This window comes from Oncorhynchus mykiss, chromosome 4, assembly GCF_057628025.1.
Source record: "Oncorhynchus mykiss isolate SJ-2025 chromosome 4, ASM5762802v1, whole genome shotgun sequence".
Taxonomy (NCBI): Eukaryota; Metazoa; Chordata; class Actinopteri; order Salmoniformes; family Salmonidae; genus Oncorhynchus; species Oncorhynchus mykiss.
The window spans coordinates 22,421,530-22,445,301 of record NC_143025.1 but is presented as its reverse complement, the minus strand read 5'-3'; the positions used below and the strand labels follow the sequence as shown (position 1 = coordinate 22,445,301).

The following is a 23,772-nucleotide window of genomic DNA, read 5'->3' as shown; positions in this document are numbered from 1 at the left end:
CACACTGTATATATACTTTTTTCTCTATTGTTTTATTGGCTGTATGTTTGTTTATTCCACGTGTAACTCGTAACTTGTTCTCAACTAGCCTAACTGGTTAAATAAAGGTGAAATAAAATTAAAATGATGCTGCCACCACTGTGCTTCACAGTTGGGATGGTGTTCTTCGGCTTGCAAGCCTCCCCCTTTTTCCTCCAAACATAACGATGGTCATTATGGCCAAACAGTTCTATTTTTGTTTCATCAGACCAGAGGACATTTCTCCAAAAAGTACTATCTTTGTCCCCATGTGCAGTTGCAAACCATAGTCTGGCTTTTTTATTGCTGTTTTGGAGAAGTGGCTTCTTCCTTGCGGAGCGGCCTTTTAGGTTGTCGATATAGGACTCGTTTTACTGTGGATATAGATACTTTTGTACCTGTTTCCTCCAGCATCTTCACAAGGTCCTTTGCTATTGTTCTGGGATTGATTTGCACTTTTCGCACCAAAGTACATTAATCTCTAGCAGACAGAACACGTCTCCTTCCTGAGCAGTATGACGGCTGCGTGGTCCCATGGTGTTTATACTTGCGTACTATTGTTTGTACAGATGAACGTGGTACCTTCAGGCGTTTGGAAATTGCTCCCAAGGATGAACCAGACTTGTGGAGGTCTACAAATTTTTTTTCTGAGGTCTTGGCTGATTTCTTTAGATTTTCCCATGATGTCAAGCGAAGAGGCACCGAGTTTGAAGGTAGGCCTTGAAATACATCCACAGGTACACCTATCAGAAGCTTCTAAAGCCATGACATAATTTTCTGGAATTTTCCAAGCTGTTTAAAGGCACAGTCAACTTTGTGTTTGTAAACTTCTGACCCACTGGAATTGTGATACACTGAATTGTAAGTGAAATAATCTGTCTGTAAACAATTGTTGGAAAAATTACTTGTGTCATGCACAAAAGTAGAGGTCCTAACCAACTTGCCAAAAGAACAGTTTGTTAACAAGAAATTTGTGGAGTTGTGAAAATCAACCTAAGTGTATGTAAACTTCCGACTTCAACTGTATATACTGCATTCTATACTATCTATTGCATTTTAACATATGCCGCTCTGACATTGCTCATCCATATATTCATAGATTATTTCCATTCCTTACTTAGATGTGTGTATTAGGTATTTGTTGTGGAATTGTTAGATATTACTTGATAGATATTGCTGCACTGTTGGAACTAGAAGCACAAGCATTTCACTCCACTCGCAATAACATCTGCATGTGACCAATAAAATTTGATTTGACTCGGTCAGGGAGAGGTTGAAAATGTCAGTAAAGACACTTACTATTCAACTGGACATACTATTGAAATATTGAATAGTTGTAAATGTTTATTGATATGAATCACTGACATGTACAAAATACAAATACTTTGGCTCCTTGAACCTTTCTCCATTTTAACAACATTATTCTTGTACAAGATTGATATATTCACAGTTGAACATTTTTTTTTTTATGCTAAAACCCTAAAAATCCCAAAACAATGAATAAAAACTAAAGATCTTTGGAAAGGAAGTCACAATTGTCACATGTCCTTGTCAACATTGTATATCAAAGGACAATAGTATTTTGTGTATGGTTAGAATAAAATAAGTGGCATAATTGCTTATGGTCAACTTTAAAAACATGCAATAACTTCAATATAACAAAATTCTCCACATTCTATATTTTAGGTCAACAAAATATTCAAAAGCAATAGCAGTGGACTTTGGTTCCAGTGAATAGCTCAGAATCATTAACCTGTTTCATTATTGTTCAATTTCTTACAATGTTTGTCTTTCATTTGTACTTTACAGCAGCGTGAATAAAGATCTTTGGAAAGCCATTCCCCACAACAACAAAAAAAATAGGGCTTGCACTATGTTCACTTTATCTAGGGAGTAGTGATTGTTAAACAATTTATCATTAGTGGTGAACAGCTGATTTTTTTATTCAAAGTGCTTTAACGCTTGCTGGTTAGGTTGGCAAAGAGATACCAGTCCCTTCCTAAATGTCTGATCATTATCACCATAACACATTCAAGAGTGGGCAAAGGCTTTTGATAGTCAATATAGTGCACCTTTTACCAGACAGCTTATTACTCCAAGATTGGACGGAGTGAACTTTTATGTGTGGTTGCTTGGTTTAAGATAGATTTTTTTTAGGCAGGATTCAAGATTGCAGTATATGCATGTGCTTGAACCCGAGAGGTAGCTAGGTAACTAAAATGCAGACACAAATGAGATATTAACACTGGCCCTAATATTTAAGTGAGGACAGAATAAAAGATGGAAACTAAACCATGAAAAAATGTATTATCAACAGCTGTTGAATTTGTTTGTAAAATACAAAAACTTAAATGTTTACATATTTCAAGTACTTTGAAAAAAAGCTTTGTATTTAGACCATAATATGTATGCACGGCCATCATAGAAAGGGAAATAATGTTGTAAATATATTACACTATTTTACTACATAGACAAAATACATATTTATAGAAAAGTACTTTAAAGAAATATATCTCATTTTTTCTTCTTATCCTGGGTGCACCGTGGACAAAACCTGAAAAATACAAAATAAAAGTACAAAAAGGTAATGCATGTAGTCAACATTCCCAAATTCATTCGCTTTTAATTACATGTATAATACACTTCATTAACTAATTGTAAAAGATTCACCTACCATTTTCCTTTGGGCTTTGTAGCAAGATCAACACAAGCAAAGTGAAACCACTCAATTGGACACTGTTTGAAAAATAAAAACATTGGTAAAAAGACATCAACATTTCAGTATACTTTTGATTAACTTGTAGAATCTATAGAGAATACCCAGGGCTCTACACTGAACATTTTAATGTGCGACCTGAGATTTTTATTTGGGAGCGCTGTGCGCCTAGAAAAATCAATCACACAGATAATTGTTATAATGATTAGGCTTCGCTGTACCATTGTTTTCGAGTGCCCCATGGATAAAAGCGTGTGCAGATTTGTTACTTTCATGGTTACACCATTACTACAGCGAAAACCGATTGTTTCTAGCACAAAAAGGTAAAAAGATATTACCGGCGCAATGTTTTATTCCTCCTATCGTGAATTGGCTAGACATTCAAAAACCATTTTGCTGGCTGTTCTAAAACCACTTGCAGGTAGTTGTTTACACCTTGTTCAGTCATGTAACCTCGTTAGCTAGCTATCTAACAGCCTGGTTACTTAATTACCATTTTTAACTGGGTGGTGTGAGCCCCGAATGATGATTGGCTGAAAAAGGGATTGCTCTTTCAGGAAATCAATGATCATATAGCAATAAACTTGACACTCTCTTAAAGAGACCGTGTACAATTTTCTATATAATGCACCTCAATAAGTAGTGATTTTACACAATGTAGAAACCTAAATCCCCTTTGGCTTTGTAGTAAGGTCAACAAGTGAAACCACTCAATTGGACACAGACAAATTTGGTATGAAGACAACATTAAAATGTAGAAACCTAAAGTTCAAACCCCTGAGCTGACAAGGTACAAATCTGTCATTCTGCCCCTGAACAGGCAAGTTAACCCACTGTTCCTAGGCCGTCATTGAAAATAAGAATTTGTTCTTAACTGACTTGCCTAGTTAAATAAAGGTAAAATAAATAATTTAGGCTAAATTAAAGAAATATTTTCTGGTGCTCCTACATTTTATGCTCCAACATACATTTTTTAAATGTAGAGTCCTGAGAATAGCACTAATTTCAAAGCATTCTTTGAATAACAAGACAACCAATACCCAATAAAAACTTACATCAGGGTTATCACATCCAATCATCTCTCCATATGACACTTGATGGCACAAGCAGTATGTTGGCTCATTGGGATCAACTGGCATGTCCAAAACATCTGACGGTTGCATTGGCAGGAGAGCAGAACTCAATCCTGGGCTACAGACGTTAATAGATAGTAAATTATATTAAGGGAGAGTGAGAACCAGGCAGACGCACGTAAATAGTACTTGCTTGTAAAACCTTTTCAATACCTATTTTTAAGCTTTTTCTTCCTGGGAGAATCCTCATCCGATGATTTCCTGCCTCTCCCCTTGGGTCCTCGCTTCTCCCTTAGTCCCTGACCTTCACCCTCTGAAGCAGATATTCACAGCAATGGACATGGAAGTTAGTTTACCTGTCGTAAATGTGCTGTAGAAGTATTTCCCACCAACAGTCTCCCTGCTTACTCTTTAACCCTCTTCCTTCTGGACTTTCATAGCCGCTCACTTCCAGCTTCTCCTTCAGCTCATTCTCAAATCGGGCCAGGTCTGCATCCAGCCTGCGGATATGCTTGTCCACCTATGACATGCAGACAATTCGATTGGTTTTGCATTATCTATTGACCAATAGTGAAAGTATTGACACATCTTTATGTACTCATATGCCAGGTTTGGAGCACTGACCATTTCATATGTCTGCATTGCAAGCTGCACTTTGTCATCGCTGAACTCTTTGCACTTGCTGTAAGCACTCTGGATCTTCTGCAGGTGCTCAACCCTCTGTACCGAAGCCAAGTTCCTTACACTTGAGATGTACTCCTCTGCCAGCTTGTCGATCTCTCCTTTTTTCTCTACATAATTGCAGAAACATTTTTATACTGGATAATGAAAGATGCTGAACTATATAATACTGATGGGGCATGAAACCATGTGGTAAATCAAATGATCAAAACAAATAACATTTTAAATGTATTTCTTGTGCAGTATTTCACCTTCAGTTCTATTGTCCAGGTCCCGCATCAGTGTAAAGTTTCTCTGTAGTTCACAAGGCAGATTCTCAATACCTGGGGGAATGGATCATGATTGTTAAGAGCAGTCATTCAGTAACTACAATAGTTCATAATGAGAACAAGATACGATTTGATGGTAACACACAGCTGACAGCTCATGGCTCTTTGCAGCATTTTGGCGATGATTTCCATTGCCTGTACTGCATAGCCACGCACATTTACATAGGGAAAAAACCTCAACGTCCCTTGTATGTCACCAATGTAGAATAATTACTCTGCCGATTGTCCGCGGGATTGGTCCTTCAGCTGGTGGAAATTGTTTAACAAAATATCCACAGGAAAGTATTATTAAAAGGACTTCAAAAAACACAGGTGCATCTGTGGCAATCAATATTTGTTTGCTCGTGACCAAACCAACGTCTTGCAGGTGTTTACATGGTGTTGCGCATGTGGCAGGGAATATAAATGTCAATGCAGTACATGTACTCTAAAAAGTCTGTGAATATAACATTTCGACCAGCGGAAGGACCAACCACAGACAACCAGTACAGTTAATTCAACAACATCTCTTGTTAAAAAAACACTTTCCAAGTTTTTGCAGTGCTTTGTTTCAGACGACACCAATAATTGGTATTCACTCTTATTTACTAGGCAAATGGTTCTTGTACTTATTTTCTACACTGAATGCAGTCTGATGAGCGTTACCAAATAACAGGTGGCCACATCAAAATGGATAATGTTAGCTGGATCATGACATCTGTACTACCAAATAAGTTCAACCTAAATGTTTTCCTGGAAAACAAGATAATGTTTAAAGTTTGGCGGAAGTGAGACCCAGTTAGTGAAACTGTGCTTGTGACGCACTTTTAAATTAAACATCGCGGCCCGTGTATACTTGCCTCACCGCCATCTAACTAGAGCAAAGTACATTTTATGACCATGGATAACTGAGACCCTAAATAAATTAAACGTAGCCGTTTAGCTAACTAGAACACCTTATTGTTGGCTTGCTGCGAACGTTACCAGTAGCTAAATAAGCTGAAAACAGCCCTCGTTTTAGTAAAAAAAAAAAAAAACTACAATTTATGCAATTGCTAGTTAGTCTTGTCCTTGTAACGTTAACTCACAAACGTTAGATAAGGTCAACAATGTAAAGCATTTAATCGAACCTACAACTCCAATGACCTAGCGAGTTACTAGACTGCTAACAAAAACAAAGACAGTTTGCTAGCTAGTTTTAACGTTAGTCATGCCGAAAACGTAACGTTCATATCAATAATAGACAACTTGCTTGGCTATAACGTCGCTAGCTAAGAAATTCGAGACCGAAAAACTCAAGATTGGAAATGTATGAAGACAACTGATCAAATTAAGTTAGCTAACGGTAGATACTCACTGTCAAGGTAATGTTCCAGGTATATTGCCGTCGCCATCTTTTCACTGTTAGTTACAGGGCTAGCGAACTAGCGAGTAACGTTGGCTAAACATATAAGCACATTTTTCCTACCTACAGTTAGCTAGCATATGCTGCGTTCATAATTAAGTAGGAAGGTGATAATGACTACTGTTGTGTAAATACGAGTTGGATACATTCACGTGCTTTGAAAAACAAGCTGTGTCAACCGTAAAGTACAAGTACAGCTAGCTATCATGCTTATAAACAAATGAGTGTTCAAAACCCATATTAATAGATAGCTTTTTTTTAAATAAATAATATTTTGTTATTAAAAAAATGTCAAACGCTAATATTGGGGTCATTTCTTAGTATGTGACATCAGAGGTCAAATTGTGGGAGAAGTTCATGGTGCTTTCATGACATCGGTGATCTCCAGGTCGGAAAGTTGTAGCTCTAGAAAGATGGCGGAGTTTCCGAGTTGGATGACCGTTCAAATGGATTTTTCCAGGTCGGAGCTTGGAATTTTTTGTGTGTTTGTTTTAGAGTTCCCAGTTGTCGTGAATGCTCGGAAGTCTGAGATTTCAGAGTTACCAGTTGCTTTGAATGCAGCATTAGGGCACGTTCAATACCTATCGAGGTGACGCGACTGACAAACCACGAAATTGGGGAGAATTTAAGATATATATATATATATATATAAATATATATATATATACCTAAAATACCTATACAGGCGATGTAAGACCTGTCTAACAATTGAAATACATGTCCACAAACGCGAAAGGCAGGCAGGAGGAAGCGAGATCAGGTCTGCCTTTCGCCTTTGTGGACATGTAAGACCTGTCTAACAATTGAAATACATCTCACAACGCCTGTATAGGTATTTTAGGCCAGTGGTGTCAAACAAATTTTGCCCCATTCGGTCTTCAACGAAATCTGGAGGACAACACAAAAAATGTGTTATATTTCCTTGCTGTCAAAATTGGGGGGGGGGGGGGAATTGTATAGCTTTCATATCAGTGATTATTGGCCAGCTGGACACGGTCAGAAACTGCATGAATGTAGGTCCATTATCATTTCTACACAGTTTCGATTTGGTTTCAGTCAAAAAATATATACAGCACCAGTCAAAACTTTGGACACACCTACTCATTCAAGGTTTCTATTTTTATTTGTACTATTTTCTACATTGTAGAATAGTGAAGACATTAAAACTATGAAAGTGACCTGTAGTGACCAAAAAAGTGTTAAACCATTCAAAATATATTTTATATTTGAGATTCTTCAAAGTAGCCACCCTTTGCTTTGATGACAGCTTTGCACACACTTGGCATTCTCTCAACTAGCTTCACCTGGAATGCTTTCTCAACAGTTTTGAAGGAATTCCCACATATGCTGAGCACTCATTGGCTGCTTTTCCTTCACTCTGCAGTCCAACTCATTCCAAACAATCTCAAATTGGGTTGAGATTTGGTGATTTGATGCAGCACTCCATTACTCTCCTTCTTGGTCAAATAGCCCCGTTCACAGCCTGGAGGTGTATTCGGTCATTGTCCTGTTGAAAAACAAATGAAAGTCCCATTAAGTGTAAAACCCATGGGATGGTGTATTGCTGCAGAATGCTGTGGTAGCCATGCTGATTAAGTGTGCCTTGAATTCTAAATAAATCACAGACAGTGTCACCAGCAAAGCATCCCCACACCATAACACCACCTCCTCCATGCTACACATTGGGAATCACACATGCAGAGATCATCCGTTCACCTACTCTGGGTCTCACAAAGACAGTGGTTGGAACCAAAAATATCAAATGTGGACTCATCAGACCAAAGGACAGATTTCCACCGGTCTAATGTCCAATGCTCGTGTTTCTTGGCCTATGCAAGTCTCTTCTTCTTATTGGTGTCCTTTAATAGTGGTTTCTTTGCAGCAATTTGACCATGAAGGCCTGATTTATGCAGTCTCCTCTGAACAGTTGATGTTGAGATGTGTCTGTTACTTGAACTCTGTGAAGCATTTATTTGACCTGCAGTTTGAGGCTGGTAACTCTAATGAACTCTGCATGAACTCTGCAGCAGAGGAAACTCTGGGTCTTCCTTTCCTATGGCGGTCCTCATTAGAGCCAGTTTCATCATAGCTCTTGATAGTTTTTGCGACTTTCACATTTCTTGAAATTATCTGGATTGATTGACCTTCATGTCTTAAACTAATGATGGACTGTTGTTTCTCTTTGCTTATTTGAGCTGTTCTTGCTATAATATGGACTTGGTCTTTTACTAAATAGGGCCATCTTCTGTATATCACCACTACCTTGTCACAACACAACTAATTGGCTCAAATGCATTAAGAAGGAAAGAAATTTCACAAATTAACTTTTAACAAGGTACACCTGTTAATTGAAATGCATTCCAGGTGGTTACCTCATGAAGCTGGTTGAGAATGTCAAAAGTGTGCAATGCTGTTATCAAGGCAAAGGGTGGCTACTTTGAAGAATCTGAAATATACCAAATATTTTGATTTGTTTAACACTTTTTTTGGTTACTACATGATTCCATATGTGTTATTTCATAGTTTGTCTTCACTATTATTCTACAATGTAGAAAATAGTAAAAAATAAATAAAAACTTGAATGAGTAGTTGTCGTCCAAACTTTTGACTGGTACTGTATTTCAAACGCATTTATTTTTTACTCATACCACCTGCAGGCTAGACAGGACCCCTCGCAGACCGTATCCTTAACGCCACTGTTCCAATGAGAGGGCAGATATATGTGTGACTAAGAGGCACAAACAACTCAGATAAACTATTTTATATCTCAAAGTCACCGGAATGTCACGTGTATTACACTTATATCAGTACACTTGTAACAACCTGAGCATTATGAAACTTCTATTAGATCAAATAACCCTCACGTATCAAATTAGCAACTCACTTTTATCTTGACCCATACAAAAACTCCTCACGTTTATTTTCGTGCAGACAGATTTTGGACGGAGTCGACCCTTGCTTCACCTCTTCCTCTCTGGGAGAAATCAGAGCTCAGGGATGATGCTGCGTTCAAAACACGTATATTTGAGGTTATCAGAAACTCCTAGGTCACATTTTCACTTCAACAATTCCAAGTGGGAAACTTCTTTTACCTTTTGAACCAAAAGATGACAATAAAAAATTTTTACAATTACAACCTTATATCAATATTGATAATGTAGCTAGTTTGAGCATATTGTCAATGTTAAAGAAATTCTCCAGTACTTTTGTATACTTTTTAGCCAATAGTTCTGAAAGTAGCACTCACGGAGCCAAAAGTGATCCCCGAAAATTGCCTGCAATGGTTGGAACCGGTTACTCAAGGAACAGAACTGAAAACAAGAAAATAACTAAATTATTTGTGGAACAGAACCAGAAACGAAAAAGAAGGTGATCTGTACTGTTCCAGAACAGAATGGTTATTTAAAAGCATGGGAACCGGTTAATAATGTTATTTTATGTTCTGGGCATTTATTCCTTGTCCCACAAAAATTGTATAAAGCACATGTGCAAAGCCCTCATTCTGTCACCCAAAAACATATTCCAGCATCTGCCTGCCAGCTATCCTTTTCAAACCTCAAATTGTTTTTTGACATTTAACTCAACATTAAAATTACTTCACCAATGGATAGAGCAGCTTGCTATGGAGCGGGCAAACTATGTACATGCATTGCACAGACAAGTGTAGTGTAGAGTACGACATGCGAGTGAGGAGAGCACTGGGCATCTTGTTGTTATTTTATTTCACCTTTATTTAACCAGGTAGGCCAGTTGAGAACAAGTTCTCATTTCCAACTGCGACCTGGCCAAGATAAATCAAAGCAGTGCAACAAAAACAACAAAGAGTTACACATAAACAAACATACAGTCAATAACACAAAATAAAATAAAAAAAAGACAAATCTATGTACAGCGTGTGCAAATGCTGAAGAGTAGGGAGGTAGGCAATAAATAGGCACTAGAGGCAAAAATAATTACAATTTAGCATTAATACTGGAGTGATAGATGTGCAGATGATGTTCAAGTAGAGATACTGGGGTGCAAGAGGGTAAGTAATAATATGGGGATGAGATAGTCGGGTGTGCTATTTACAGATTGGCTGTGTACATGTACAGTGATCGGTAAACTGCTCAGACAGTTGATGCTTAAAGTTCGAGAGGGAGATATAAGACTCCAGCTTCAGAGATTTTTGCAATTTGTTCCAGTCATTGGCAGCAGAGAACTGGATAGAAAGGCGGCCAAAGGAAGTGTTGGCTTTGGGGATGACCAGTGCAATATACGTGCTGGAGCGGGTGCTACGGGTGGGTGTTGCTGTGGTGACCAGTGAGCTGAGAGAAGGCGGGGCTTTACCTAGCAAAGACTTATAGATGACCTGGAGCCAGTGGGTTTGGTGACGGATATGTAGTGAGGGCCAGCCAACGAGAGCATACAGTTCGCAGTGGTGGGTAGTATATGGGGCTTTGGTGATAAAACGGATGGCACTGTGATAGACTACATCCAGTTTGCTGAGTAGAGTGTTGGGGGCTATTTTGTAAATGACATCGCCGAAGTCAAGGATCGGTAGGATAGTCAGTTTTACGAAGGTATGTTTGGCGGCATGACTGAAGGAGGCTTTGTTCCAAAATAGGAAGCCGATTCTAGATTTAATTTTGGATTGGAGATGCTTAATGTGAGTCTGGAAGGAGAGTTTACAGTCTAACCAGACACCTAGGTGTTTGTAGTTGTCCACATATTCTAGGTCAGAACCGTCCAGAGTAGTGATGCTAGTCGGGCGGGAGGGTGCTGGCAGCAATCGGTTGAAGAGCATGCACTAGTTTTACTCGCATTTGAAAGCAGTTGGAGGCCACGGAAGGAGTATTGTATGGCGTTGAAGCTTGTTTGGAGGTTTGTTAGCACAGTGTCCAAAGAAGGGCCAGATGTATACAGAATGGTGTCATCTGCATAGTGGTGGATCAGAGAATCACCAACAGCAAGAGTGTCATCATTGATATATACAGAGAAAAGAGTCGGCCCGAGAATTGAACTCTGTGGCACCCCCATAGAGACTGGCAGAGGTCAGGACAACAGGCCCTCCGATTTGACACACTGAACTCTATCTGGGAAGTAGTTGGTGAACCAGGCGAGGCAGTCATTTGAGAAGCCAAGGCTAATGAGTCTGACGATAAGAATGCGGTGATTGACAGAGTCGAATGTTATGACAGGCATTATCTGAATTAGGCCCACAGATTTATATCTACGGAAGTGTGGCTTTTATAAAGGACCTTTGAATGACGTGGAACTTCAGTGAGTTGGCTTAACAAATGTTGGACCAGAGCTATCCCTTGATCATGACTCAATTCCATTACATTACACATAATGCCGCCTAGATTGAGAGCTAGACCAGAGCTAGCACCAGAATTAAAATAAAACAAGTCTTACCTTCTTGTAGTTAATGAATCCAATGTGAAACGTGATAACTAGAGTATCCTTAATTATACTGAAATATAAACGCAACATGTAAAGTGTTGGTCCCATGTTTCATGAGCTGAAATAAAAGATCCCAGAAATGTTCCATATTCACAAAAAGCTTATTTCTCTCAAACTTTGTGCACAAATTTGTTTACATCCTTGTTAGTGATCATTTTTCCTTTGCCAAGATAATCCAGCCACCTGAGAGGTGTGGCATATCAATAAGATGATTAACCAGCATGGTCATTACACAGGTGCACCTTGTGCTGGGGAACAATAAAAGGGCACTCTAAAATGTGCAGTTTTGTCACACAACACAATGCCAGATGTCTCAAGTTTTGAGGGAGCGTGCAATTGGCATGCTGACTGCAGGAATGTCCATTAGAGCTGTTGCAAGAGAATTGAATGTTCCTTTCTATTTGGAAGTTCAGGGATGCAGCTGATATCAACCTGTTTCAAGAACTTGCCATGGCTGCTGTGTCTGTGTTGTCCTTGCCACACTCGAATGCTGAAGTCGAGAGAGTATTCAGCCAAATGAGTGTGGTAAAAAGCAAACTTAGAAATCGGATGTCCTTGCAGACCCTTAACTCCATCCTGTACATTCGATATGGACTGAAGCTGTCTGGTGAGGCTTGCTATGAGCAGCACCGGCTGCCTGATAATGTTTTGCAGCTTTTTGGCACATCAGCTGCTTACTCATTTAAATCAGCTCCCTCAGTTGCTGAACCTGCCATAGAGAGCCTTGACCAAAATGATGATGACCCACTCTTTCTGTGAGCCAGCAAAGCCTGTGTGTGTGTGGAGGGGGGTCTGGAAAAAAAACAATTAACCTGAATTAGGGCCAAGCTAGTTACCATAATTTTCTCACATTGCCATTGACAGTTTTTTCTATTGTCTCGTTTTGGTCCATTTAGATTGTTAATGTAGATTGTATACCAAATAATGTTATGGTTAAAAATGTTCATGTTTTACTGTGACTTGTTGTAGGCTCCTAAGTGGACCATAAGGTTAAAAACCAAACCAAACCAAATTAAGAAAACTAAACTAAAAAACTAAAAACTAAACTAAAAAACTAAGTAACTCCGCAAGTGTCTCTTTTGGGTCACTTTCTGAGTGACAGTGAGGGCTTTGCATAGGTGCTTTGTTGCGTTTTTTTGTGAGACTGGAACGTAAAATAACGTTTTTAACCGGTTCGTATAGATCACTTTCGTTCTCGGTTCTGTTCCTCTAAAAAAAATAGCTGTCTTCTGTTCTGTTCCTTGAACATGTTACAATCCCTGATGTATAGGCTACCTGCGCCTCCCATCTGAAGCATAGGTTACTGTAGTGTATTGATGACGTTACAAGTGCAATTCCGAAATTAGGGAGAGGTGTTTAATTAGAGAAGAAGGGATTTACTTTTTCAATGCTAGTTAAGGAATACTATAGTTATCAAATTTCACATCAGATGTATTAACTACAAAAACTTAAGACGTGTTTGTAATTATAGTGCTGCTCTGCACACATCATGCTTGTTAGCCCAACTAGGAAATTCAAAGACATTCAAAGTTCCTTCATAAAAGCCGATCCTCCTTTAGTATAATTCTGTGGGTCTATTTCTGGTAATGCATGTCATAACAAGATGCCCAGCACTTCAAGTCGAACTTCCTCTATGCTCACCCTCAATTTCAGTTGCATCTAGCGCTCTACGTGACTGGCAGCAGTGTTTGTCTTTCATTACAATTAAACCATTCTGTTACAGCAAAATAGAATTTGCTCTTAATTACTTATCTATGCAAATTAAATCGATTACCCACTCCACAGTAAACTGTTCTAGCTGCACTGATTGGTAAAGTAATTCAATGTCGAGTTAAATCTTTTTTTAAATTATTAAAATATTTCAGAGGTTTAAAAATGTTTTTGAACGAAAACAATATAAACCGCTTCAGAACTTTATTTTGCTGGTCGGAATAAAATAAATAAATAATGGTTTTGTTCAGAACTAAACGGTTGGAAAATAACTTTGGTTCCAAACCTTGCTACATCACATAAAATCAGCAAAAAAAGAAACGTCCCCTTTTCAGGACCCTGTCTTTCAAATATAATTAGTAAAAATCCAAATAAAGGATTTAAACACCGTTTCCCATGCTTGTTCAATGAACCATACACAATTAATGAACATGAACCTGTGGAACGGTCATTAAGACACGAACAGCTTACAGACAGTAGGCAATTAAGGCCACAGTTATGAAAACTTAGGACACTAAAGAGGGCTTTCTACTGACTCTGAAAAACACCAAAAGAAAGATGCCCAGGGTCACTGCTCATCTGCTTGAACGTGCCTTAGGCATGCTGCAATGAGGCATGAGGACTGCAGATGTGGCCAGGGAAATAAATTGCAACGTCTGTACTGTGAGATGCCTAAGACAGCGCTACAGGGAGACAGGGTGGACAGCTGATCATCCTCGCAGTGGCAGACCACGTGTAACAACACCTGCACAGGATCGTTACATCAGAACATCACTGTAGTATCTGGGATCTACATCGGTTTATATTAGTTACTGTGCTGTTACTAAGCAGTAATGCATTACGGCAGTGTTACGTTACTACACCTAATAGGAAATGCACATGCGCACTGGGGTGCCCGGAAACTGTAGAGCACGAGGGGTTTTGACTAAACGAAAACTAACTGTACTCCCGTCTCCTGCCTGGTCATTTCTCCACAACACAAATATTACAATCACACCTGCGGGACAGGTACAAGATGGCAACAACAACTGCCCGAGTTACACCAGGAACGTACAATCCCTCCATCAGTGCTGAGACTATCCGCAATAGGCTGAGAGAGGCTGGACTGAGGACTTGTAGGCCTGTTGTAAGGCAGGTCCTCACCAGACATCACCGGCAACAATGTCGCCTATGGGCACAAACCCACCGCCGCTGGACCAGACAGGACTGGCAAAAAGTGCTCTTCACTGACAAGTCGTGGTTTTGTCTCACCAGGGGTGATGGTTGGATTCGTGTTTATCGTCGAAGGAATGAGCGTTACACCGAGGCCTGTACTCTGGAGCGGGATCGATTTGGAGGTGGAGGGTCCGTCAAGGTCTGGGGCGGTGTGTCACAGCATCATCGAACTGAGCTTGTTGTCATTGCAGGTAATCTCAATGCTGTGCGTTACAGGGAAGAAATCCACCTCTCTCATGTGGTACCTTTCCTGCAGGCTCATCCTGACATGACCCTCCAGCATGACAATGCCAGAAGCCATACTGCTTGTTCTGTGCGTGATTTCCTGCAAGACAGGAAAGAGCCCGGATCTCAATCCCATTGAGCACGTCTGAAACCTGTTGGATCGGAGGGTGAGGGCTAGGGCCTTTCCCCCCAGAAATGTCCGGGAACTTGCAGGTACCTTGGTGGAAGAGTGGGGTAACATCTCACATCAAGAACTGGAAAATCTGGTGCAGTCCATGAGGACGAGATGCACTGCAGTACTTAATGCAGCTGGTGGCCACCCCATCCCCCCCCTTTTTTTAGGGACACATTATTCAATTTCTGTTGTTCACATGTCTGTGGAACTTTTTCAGTCAATATCTCAGTTGTTGAATATTGTTATGTTCATACAAATATTTACACAAGTACAAATATTTACACAAGTTAAGTTTGCTGAAAATATACTCAGTGAGAGACATTTCTTTTTTTTTTGCTGAGTTTATGTGCACAAAGTCATTGCTCTCTCGCTTTGCTGTGTGTGCATCTTGCTAGCTGTTACTCAAATGGCGAGGGGCTGAAGCTCATTGCCTAGAACTCAAATTGCTAGGGGTCTGGCTCACGTGTAGGAACATGTAGGGGAAATGGCGGGGCACAGCTTCCAGAAAAGCAGTCGCTTTCAAACTAGGATTTGGCTAATTGTGTTAAAACAGGAATTCTGCATGTATGAACTACACATTAACACATCCATCCTAAAGCGGGAGTTTAAAAAAATACTTAGTAGTCACCGAAGTTCCGGAGCATGTAGTTAAGAAAGCTAGCTAACTATATTATTAGCAATGTTGGCTAACTTATCAAGCTAAAATCTTACTGATATAAGAATTGTTTCAACCTCAAAAACACTTGAACACAATCATGTCGGATTTCCGACTTCCCAGTTTCCCATTTCGCACAAGCACGCAACGTCACCTATTGATGATTTTCCCACTAGTAATTAAGAGTTGGAGGGACATTTAAGTGGATTTTTCCCTGTCATATGTGGTAAATACCACCTTCCCCACTTGGTTATGAACACAGCATTCATTAACTGAACATTAACTACAGATATTCATAATTCATGACATCCTAGATTTTCTTTGTCTCAAAAGATACAGATTTGAACATGTCCTTATGATTGGATAACTTTAGGGTTTGGCTCCTTTATATTTTAAAAGTAAAGACAATAACGACTTATTATTGTAACATTACAGCGAACGAATAATATGATTGTTTATCGTGGCTTCAATTCCCAGCATTCTAATTAAGGACCAGTCAGCTGATATTGATGATGTCATTCAAAACAAGACAGTTAACTTTTGTCCTCTCAGGGCTTTGAAAAGGACGTTCCACAAGAGGTAATTTAATTACAGATATGGCATGTGTAGCTAGTCATATTATAATCGACAGCAATATTGTCTGAATAAGTTTCAAAACATAGTTTACCAAAGTGTCAAATGCCAACGTAAATAGATTCGGTCAGCTAACGTTCCCCAGCTAACGTTAGTTAGCATACCAGGCACTAGTGTAGGCAGTGAGTGTTACGATGGTTTAGCTAAACTAGCTATTAGATATGAAAATGACCTTGTAGATACTTAAATAGATTTCGCTATATCCAGTAAGCATTTTTGTTGTTGTTTCCAAATGTTTATAATTGTTTATTTTCAGAGTAACCTAACGATGTCGATTGTGAAAAGTGGCTTCCTCCATCGGCAGAGTGAGTGGAGCTGTAGCTAACGTTAGCTGTACACTGTCACTAGTGCAGTACACAAGTCTGTCACAAACCTGGAGTGTAATCATTATTCCAAACGTTTTGCAACGAAAACTAGCGATTCTATTGGACAGATTCATGTAGGTTCCTCCCTGTTTTCTGAACATGTTCAATAGAAGTGCTTGTTTTCGTTGCAGAAATGTTTTCTATTGTTTTTTTTCCTGACACTTCACAGAATTTCGTCATGCAGTTTTCCATACCACCATGGGCTTTTTGGGGCTTAGACCAGTGTTTGCACAAAGTGCTAAGAGTAATTAAATAAAATATAATTAAATGATACAGGCACTATTCTGCGGCGGTGGAAGAGGAACTGGTTTGATCTGTGGTCTGATGGGCGGCTGGTTTTCTATGATGACCAGCACCGGCGAGATATGGAGGATGAGATCCACATGAGAGTGGACTGCATTAACATTCGCAGTGCAACTGCATGTCAAGGTACTTGACTACTTACATCTGCTATACTTTTCTATCCAATCCTCTCAACTCACAATAGGATAAAATGTGAACTATCCCCCCCCCAGCAATCTTAAGATGAATGCTCTAACTGTAAGTCACCTTGCATAAGGGCGTCTACTTAATGACTAAAATGTATCCACACCAACCCATCAACCAACAGTCCCATCCACCTTTTCACTGTCCACAGATCTAAACCCTCCAGAGGGCAGAAGTCGAGATGCCCTGCTCCAGATAGTCTGCAGAGATGGACGAGTTATCAGCATTTGTGGAGACAGTGCAGATGATGCACTGTAAGACATCTTTCCCATTGTAATTAATATGACTGATTAGTTGTGTGTGTGTATATGGGTTAGCCTGCTGAAAACTTATGTTTATTCTTGTTTTCTCATCGTTGTTTCAGGGCATGGACCATGGCTCTCCAGGATGCCAGAATCAGCTCTGTGAGTTTCTGCTGGTCTGAAAAGACCCTCTGCCTGCATATCCTAGTCTACTTATGGACAGTATTATAGCTCAGGTCTTAATATACAGTACCAGTCAAAAGTTTGGACACACCTACTCATTCCAGGGTTTTTCTTTATTTTGACTATTTTCTACGTTGTGGAATAGTAGCGAAGACATCAAAACTATGAAGTAACACATGCAATAATGTAGTAACCAAAAAAATATTAAACCAATCAAAATATATCTTATATTTTATATTCTTCAAAGTAGCCAAACCTTGACAGGTTTTCACACTCTTGGCATTCTCTCAACCAGCTTCATGAGGTTGTCACCTGGAATGTGTTTCAATTAACAGGTGTGCCTTGTTACGTTAATTTGTGGAATTTCTTTCCTTAATGCGCTTAAGCCAATCAGTTGTTGTGACAAGGTAGGGGTGGTATACAGAAGATAGCCCTATTTGGTAAAAGACCATGTCCATATTATGGCAAGAACAGCTCAAATAAGCAAAGAGAATCGACAGTCCATCATTACTTGTGAGACATGAAAGTCAGTCAATCAGGAAAATTTCAAGAACTTTGAAAGTTTCTTCAAGTGCAGTCGCAAAAACCACAAAGAGCTGTGATGAAACTGGCTCTCATGAGGACCGCCACAGGAAAGGAAGACCCATAGTTACCTCTGCTGCAGAGCATCATTTCATTAGAGTTAACTGCACTTCAGATTGCAGCCCAAATAAATGCTTCACAGAGTTCAAGTAACAGACACATCTCAACATCAACTGTTTAGAGGAGACTGCGTGAATCAGGCCTTCATGGTTGAATTACTGCAAAGAAACCACTACTAAAGTACACAAATAAGAAGAGTGCTCAGCATATGTGGGAACTCATTAAAGACAGCTGGAAAAGCATTCCAGGTGAAGCTGGTTGAGAGAATGTCAAGAGCGCAAAGCTGTCATCAAGGCAAAGGGTGGCTACTTTGAAGAATATAACATATCTTTTGATTTAACACTTTTTTGGGTTACTAAATAAAATTTTATTAGTCACATGCGGCGACTACAACAGGTGAAATGATTACTTACAAGCCCCTAACCAACAATGCAGTTTAAAAATATATATAATTACAGATAAGAACAAGAAAAAACTACATGATTCCATATTTGTTATTTCATAGTTTCGATGTTTTCACTACTATTCTACAATGTAGAAAATAGTACAAATAAAGAAAAACCCTTGAATGAGTAGGTGTGTCCAAACTTTTGACTGGTACTGTATATATATATCCAACTGCAATTATAAACTGACATATAGCTTATTATTCACAAGAAACTGGGATGTGAACACAATGCATAGGAGAGTAATATTGTGATACTAACAGTGGTGTGAAATATAGGGTATTGTGTTAAGAGACAAGCGGTGTGTCCCCAGACCCAACACACACAGCACTGTCATGTCAAATGTGTAAATAATCTATAGAGTGTGCGTGTAGTATACATTTCATACTAACTAAGCACTATTATTTATTTGCTCTCGACTGTCATATCAAATTTAATTGTTTTTCAAACACCATGGCTGCGTTTACACAGGCAGCCCAATTCTGATATTTATTTTTGAGTAGGCGTGCAGAAACCTTGGACTGGTATTGTGTGTATCTCTTTATTTTTAGGTGGTCGCTCCTCCTCAGATTGGCTTAGCACAGCAAATTGTTGCTTCTGCCCCTCCTCCATATTCTGAATATGGTCCTCCACCTCCGGTATGTATGTGAACCTGCTGCCTAGACTTTACGTTTCTAAATATGCTTTTAGCAGTCTAGTGCTACCGATTTAGTCTACCGCTTTACTTACTCCACATTTTGTTGTTACAGCCTGATTTCAATCTACATGCAATACCCCTTAATGAGAGTGAACAGTTGGTTTTTAGACATTTTTGCACATTTATTGAAAATAAAATACAGAAATATCTCAAGTATTCACACCCAAGTCAATACTTTGTAGAAGCACCTTTGGCAGCGATTATAGCCGTGAGTCTTTCTGGGTAAGTCTGAGGTTTCCACACCTGGATTGTGCATAATTTGCCCATTTATTATTGAAAAAATTATTCAAGCTCTACCAAATTGGTTGCTAGACAACCATTTTCAGGTCTTGCCATAGATTTTCTAGTAGATTTAAATCCAACTGTAACTCGGCCACTCAGGAACATTGACTGCCTTCTTTGTATGCAAGTCCGGTAAAGATTTGGCCGTGTGTTTTAGGGTATTGTCTTGCTGAAAGGTGAATTCATCTCTGTGTCTGGTAGAAGGCAGACTGAACCAGATTCTTCTCCAGGATTTTGCTTGTGAATAGCATTATTTATTTTCTTTTTTTCAAAATCCTAACAAAAACCTCCCCAGTCCTTAACAATTACATGCATACCCATAACATGATGCAGCCAACACTATGCTTGAAAATATGGAGTGGTACTCAGTAATGTATTGGATTTGCCCCAAACATAACACTTTGTGTTCAGGACAAATAGCTAATTGCTTTGCCTCATTTATTTGCAGTATTACTTTAGTTAGTGCCTTGTTGCAAACATGATGCATGTATTGGAGTATTTTTTTTGTTCTGTGCAGGCTTCCTTCTTTTCACTCTGTCAGTTAGGTTAGTATTGTGGAGTAACTATAATGTTGTTGTTCCATCTTCAGTTTTCTCCAATCACAGCCATTAAACTAACTGTTCTTTTAAATCACCATTGGCCTCATGGTGAAATTCCTGAGCGGTTTTCTTCCTCTCTGGCAGCTAAGTTAGGATGGACGCCTGTATCTTTGTAGTGACTGGGTGTATTGAGACAACATCCAAAGTGTAATTAAGAACTTCACTATCAAAGGATTATTCAATGTCTGCCTTTAAAAAAATTGTTTTTTTTTAAATGTACTTTTTTTTCACACCAATAGGTGCCCTTTGAGACATTGGAAAACGTCCCTGGTCTTTGTGGTTGAATCTGTTTTGAAATTCACTGCTCGACTGAAGGACCTCACAATAATCTGTATGTGTTGGGTACAGAGATGAGGTAGTCATTAAAAAATCATGTTGAACACTATTATTGCACACAGTGAGTCCATGCAACTTATTATGTGACTTGTTAAGCAAATTGCCATAACAAAGGGGTTGAATACTTATTGACTCGAGACATTTCAGTTTTTCACATGTAATTAATATATTTAAACATAATTCCACTTTGACATTATGGGGTATTGTGTGTTGGCCCGTGACAACAAATCTACATGTAATCAATTTTACCTTCAAGCTGTAACACAACAAAATATGGAAAAAAGTAAAGGGGTGTGAACTTTCTGAAGGCACTGTAACATGGTGTTTATGCTATATATTGTGGTTTTGGATAAATGTATATGGCTTGCATCAGTTCTCTTGATACCAGGGCAGTAGTGGTAGTCTCCCCAATAGTGACACAAGTGATATCTGCTTTTCCAACAGGTTTATGTTCCGGATGCTTATGGAGGGTATGCCCCAGCTCCTCCTGTCCATAGCACACAGATAATTTACTCAGCTGATGGGCAGCCCTATGCTGTTGCATACCCCTATCAGTACCAAGGTACGCACAGGGTGAATTCACACTTTTTTAGTTTGCATGCTCCCGAAGGAATGTCGAAGTTACGTTGATAATCACATTTAATTAAATGTTCCTTTGTTCTTTTAATGGATGTAATCTTTCCATTACTATTTTGCAATATAGCTTTTTTTTCACCATTCTAACTCCAGTTAATGTTTCCCACTGTGATTTGTAGGAGCATATCCTATGAGGAATCCTCAAGGGATGAATCAGGTTATTGTTCACGAGCGTCAACGTGATGATGGAGGAGACGTGGCTCTCAGCATGCTCGCTGGAGCTGCGACTGGATTGGCTCTTGGCTCTCTCTTCTCTGTCTTCTAGTGTCTTCATAGGAACAGCTTACAACGATACCCACCCCCAACTGACACACACCGTTCCCACATGTTGGTAGCACTGCAACTTCATCTCTGTAGCCATGTGACAGCGATGGAGGAGTTAAATGTATGTGATGGTTGGGCTTTGTTCACCTATGACGCATGATTGTGATGTGCCAGTAAATTACTCCATTTGTGTCCTTACCAAAACTTTTGATGTATTAATGCTCTAGCACTTTCTATTAGGCACAGTAGCTATTATGCAGCTTGCCTCTTTTGTTTGTACTGTCTGTCCTTTTGTTTGAAACACGAATGTACTTTTGAATAAACGCAAATGATAATTGGATATTATAATGCACATTTGAAGGAAAGGTTTTGAGAGAGATATTAAATATATCTTTTCAGGTCTAGCGAATTTCAAGTGTTCTGATGTCCCATGTAATAGAGTGGTCAATAAGAATGTGGAAAAAAGTATAGTGGCACCTGCCTGAGTGTGTAGGCTACATTTCTTTGTTCCTTTGAGGGTTGTGCATCCTGATTCTTCACCTAAAACCTGTCTTACATCCAATGTGCATTTGTGAGGGTTTTCTACTTCATCTTTGTCATTTTACTCACCTTCATATGTTGTTACTTCGTTATTGTCATTCCTTTAACATGGTAATATATTAGATATCATTTGTTAAGGGGAAGTGAACATGGGATTTGTTTTCTTCTTTACTACAGTCCTTGTTTTGTTTTCCTATTACTATTGTCAGCTGTTAAACCTGTATTTTATCTCACGTTTGAATGGATTTTCAGGAGATGCATGTGTTTGTTAGGGTATGCACAAGCATCATCAGGTTCATCTTAAGTTTAATCGCTGCTACAACAGAGAACTGAAAGATACTCCTTGACATTTTAATTGTTTTGACTTTACTCACACTCCCCAAATGATTTTTTAAATATTGAACTTTTTCCTGTTACTGATATTAATGGTATATTTGACTAATTACATTGTGCTCTTTGGTTAAGTGGGTAAGTTACTAGTTAAATAATTGAGTGGCCCCATTTTTTTTTATCACTGAACACATCATAGAGACTGGTTTCTCACCTATTAACCTTTTATATTCAATTTCAAAGTCTTACATTTCATTCAAAGTTATGCCACCTTGTATAGACATTTGGAATACTAGGTTATGTTTCCTCTTTTGACATGAACGTTGTATACAGTCATTTATGATATAGGATATTTATTTGATAACAAATGAAGTAAAAATCATACCTTACATTTAAAATGGGAAACATGCTTTGTTATGCAGAATTAATGCATTGTTTATTGCTCTTCAGTGATGTATGACATTTTAACCATTATGTATTAAATGATTATTAAATTCACATTAATTCACTTTTGAAACTATATGTAAATCCTAGCAACTTCTGAGTTCCACCTTGGCTCAAGGGCTGCGTTTACACAGACAGCCCAATTCTGATCTCTTTTCCAGTAATTTGTCTTTTGACTGGTCATTTGACCAATCACATCAGATCTTTTTCAGATCTGATTGGTAAAAATACCAATTACTGAAACTAAATATCAGAATTGGACTGCCTGTGTAAACGCAGCCATGGTGTTTGAAAAACAATCAACTTTGATATGACAGTCGAGAGCAAATCAATAATAGTGCTAAGTTAGTATGAAATGTAGACTACACGCACATTCTATAGATTATTTACACATTTGACATGACAGTGCTGTGTGTGTTGGCTCTGGGGACAAAACACTTGTCTCTTAACACCGTTCCCTATATTTCACACCACTGTTAGTATCACAATATTACTCTCCTATGCATTGTGTTCACATCCCAGTTTCTTGTGAATGATAAGCTATATGTCAGTTTAGAATTGCAGTTGGAAATATATACAGTACCAGTCAAAAGTTTGGACACACCTACTCATTCAAGGGTTATTCCTTATTTTTACTATTTTCTACATTGTAGAATAATAGTGAAGACATCACAACTATGAAATCACACATGGAATCATGTAGTAACCAAAAAGTGTTAAACTAACCAAAATATATTTTATATTTGATATTCCTCAAAGTAGCCACCCTTTGCCTTGATGACAGGTTTGCACACTTGGCATTCTCTCAACCAGCTTAATGAGGTATTCACCTGGAATGCGTTTCAAGTAACAGGTGTGCCTTGTTAAATGTTAATTTGTGGAATTTCTTTACTTAATGCATTTGAGCCAATCGGTTGTGTTGTGACAAGGTTGGGGTGGTACATAGAATACAGCCCTATTTGGCAAAAGACCAAGTTCATATTATAGCAGGAACAGCACAAATAAGCAAAGAGAAACAACA

The 23,772-nt window shown here is 38.8% G+C and overlaps 2 protein-coding genes across 3 annotated transcripts; one reads left to right on the top strand and one right to left on the bottom strand.

The window, feature by feature from the left end:
* Positions 1-1,342: 1,342 nt before the first annotated feature.
* Positions 1,343-6,648, bottom strand: LOC110521530 (inhibitor of growth protein 5). Of its 2 annotated transcripts, XM_021599132.3 has the most exons (8): positions 6,154-6,648; positions 4,740-4,811; positions 4,432-4,598; positions 4,216-4,327; positions 4,021-4,120; positions 3,790-3,925; positions 2,693-2,754; positions 1,343-2,572 (listed from the first exon to the last, which is right to left on the bottom strand). In XM_021599132.3, exons 1-8 carry the CDS (start codon positions 6,188-6,190, stop codon positions 2,533-2,535), a joined length of 726 nt encoding a protein of 241 aa, XP_021454807.3. In that variant the 5' UTR covers positions 6,191-6,648; the 3' UTR covers positions 1,343-2,532. The 2 variants fall into 2 exon arrangements, with proteins under 2 accessions (XP_021454807.3, XP_021454806.3); XM_021599131.3 differs by lacking the exons at positions 1,343-2,572; positions 2,693-2,754 and adding an exon at positions 3,235-3,455.
* Positions 6,649-15,436: 8,788 nt separating this feature from the next.
* On the top strand, positions 15,437-22,805 carry plekhb2 (pleckstrin homology domain containing B2). Its single transcript, XM_021599129.3, has 8 exons — positions 15,437-16,205; positions 16,516-16,564; positions 16,901-17,053; positions 17,262-17,364; positions 17,475-17,514; positions 19,175-19,261; positions 20,982-21,099; positions 21,293-22,805. The coding sequence occupies exons 2-8, from the start codon at positions 16,528-16,530 to the stop codon at positions 21,436-21,438; spliced, it is 684 nt and encodes a 227-aa protein (XP_021454804.2). The 5' UTR covers positions 15,437-16,205; positions 16,516-16,527; the 3' UTR covers positions 21,439-22,805.
* The last annotated feature ends 967 nt before the right edge of the window (positions 22,806-23,772 follow it).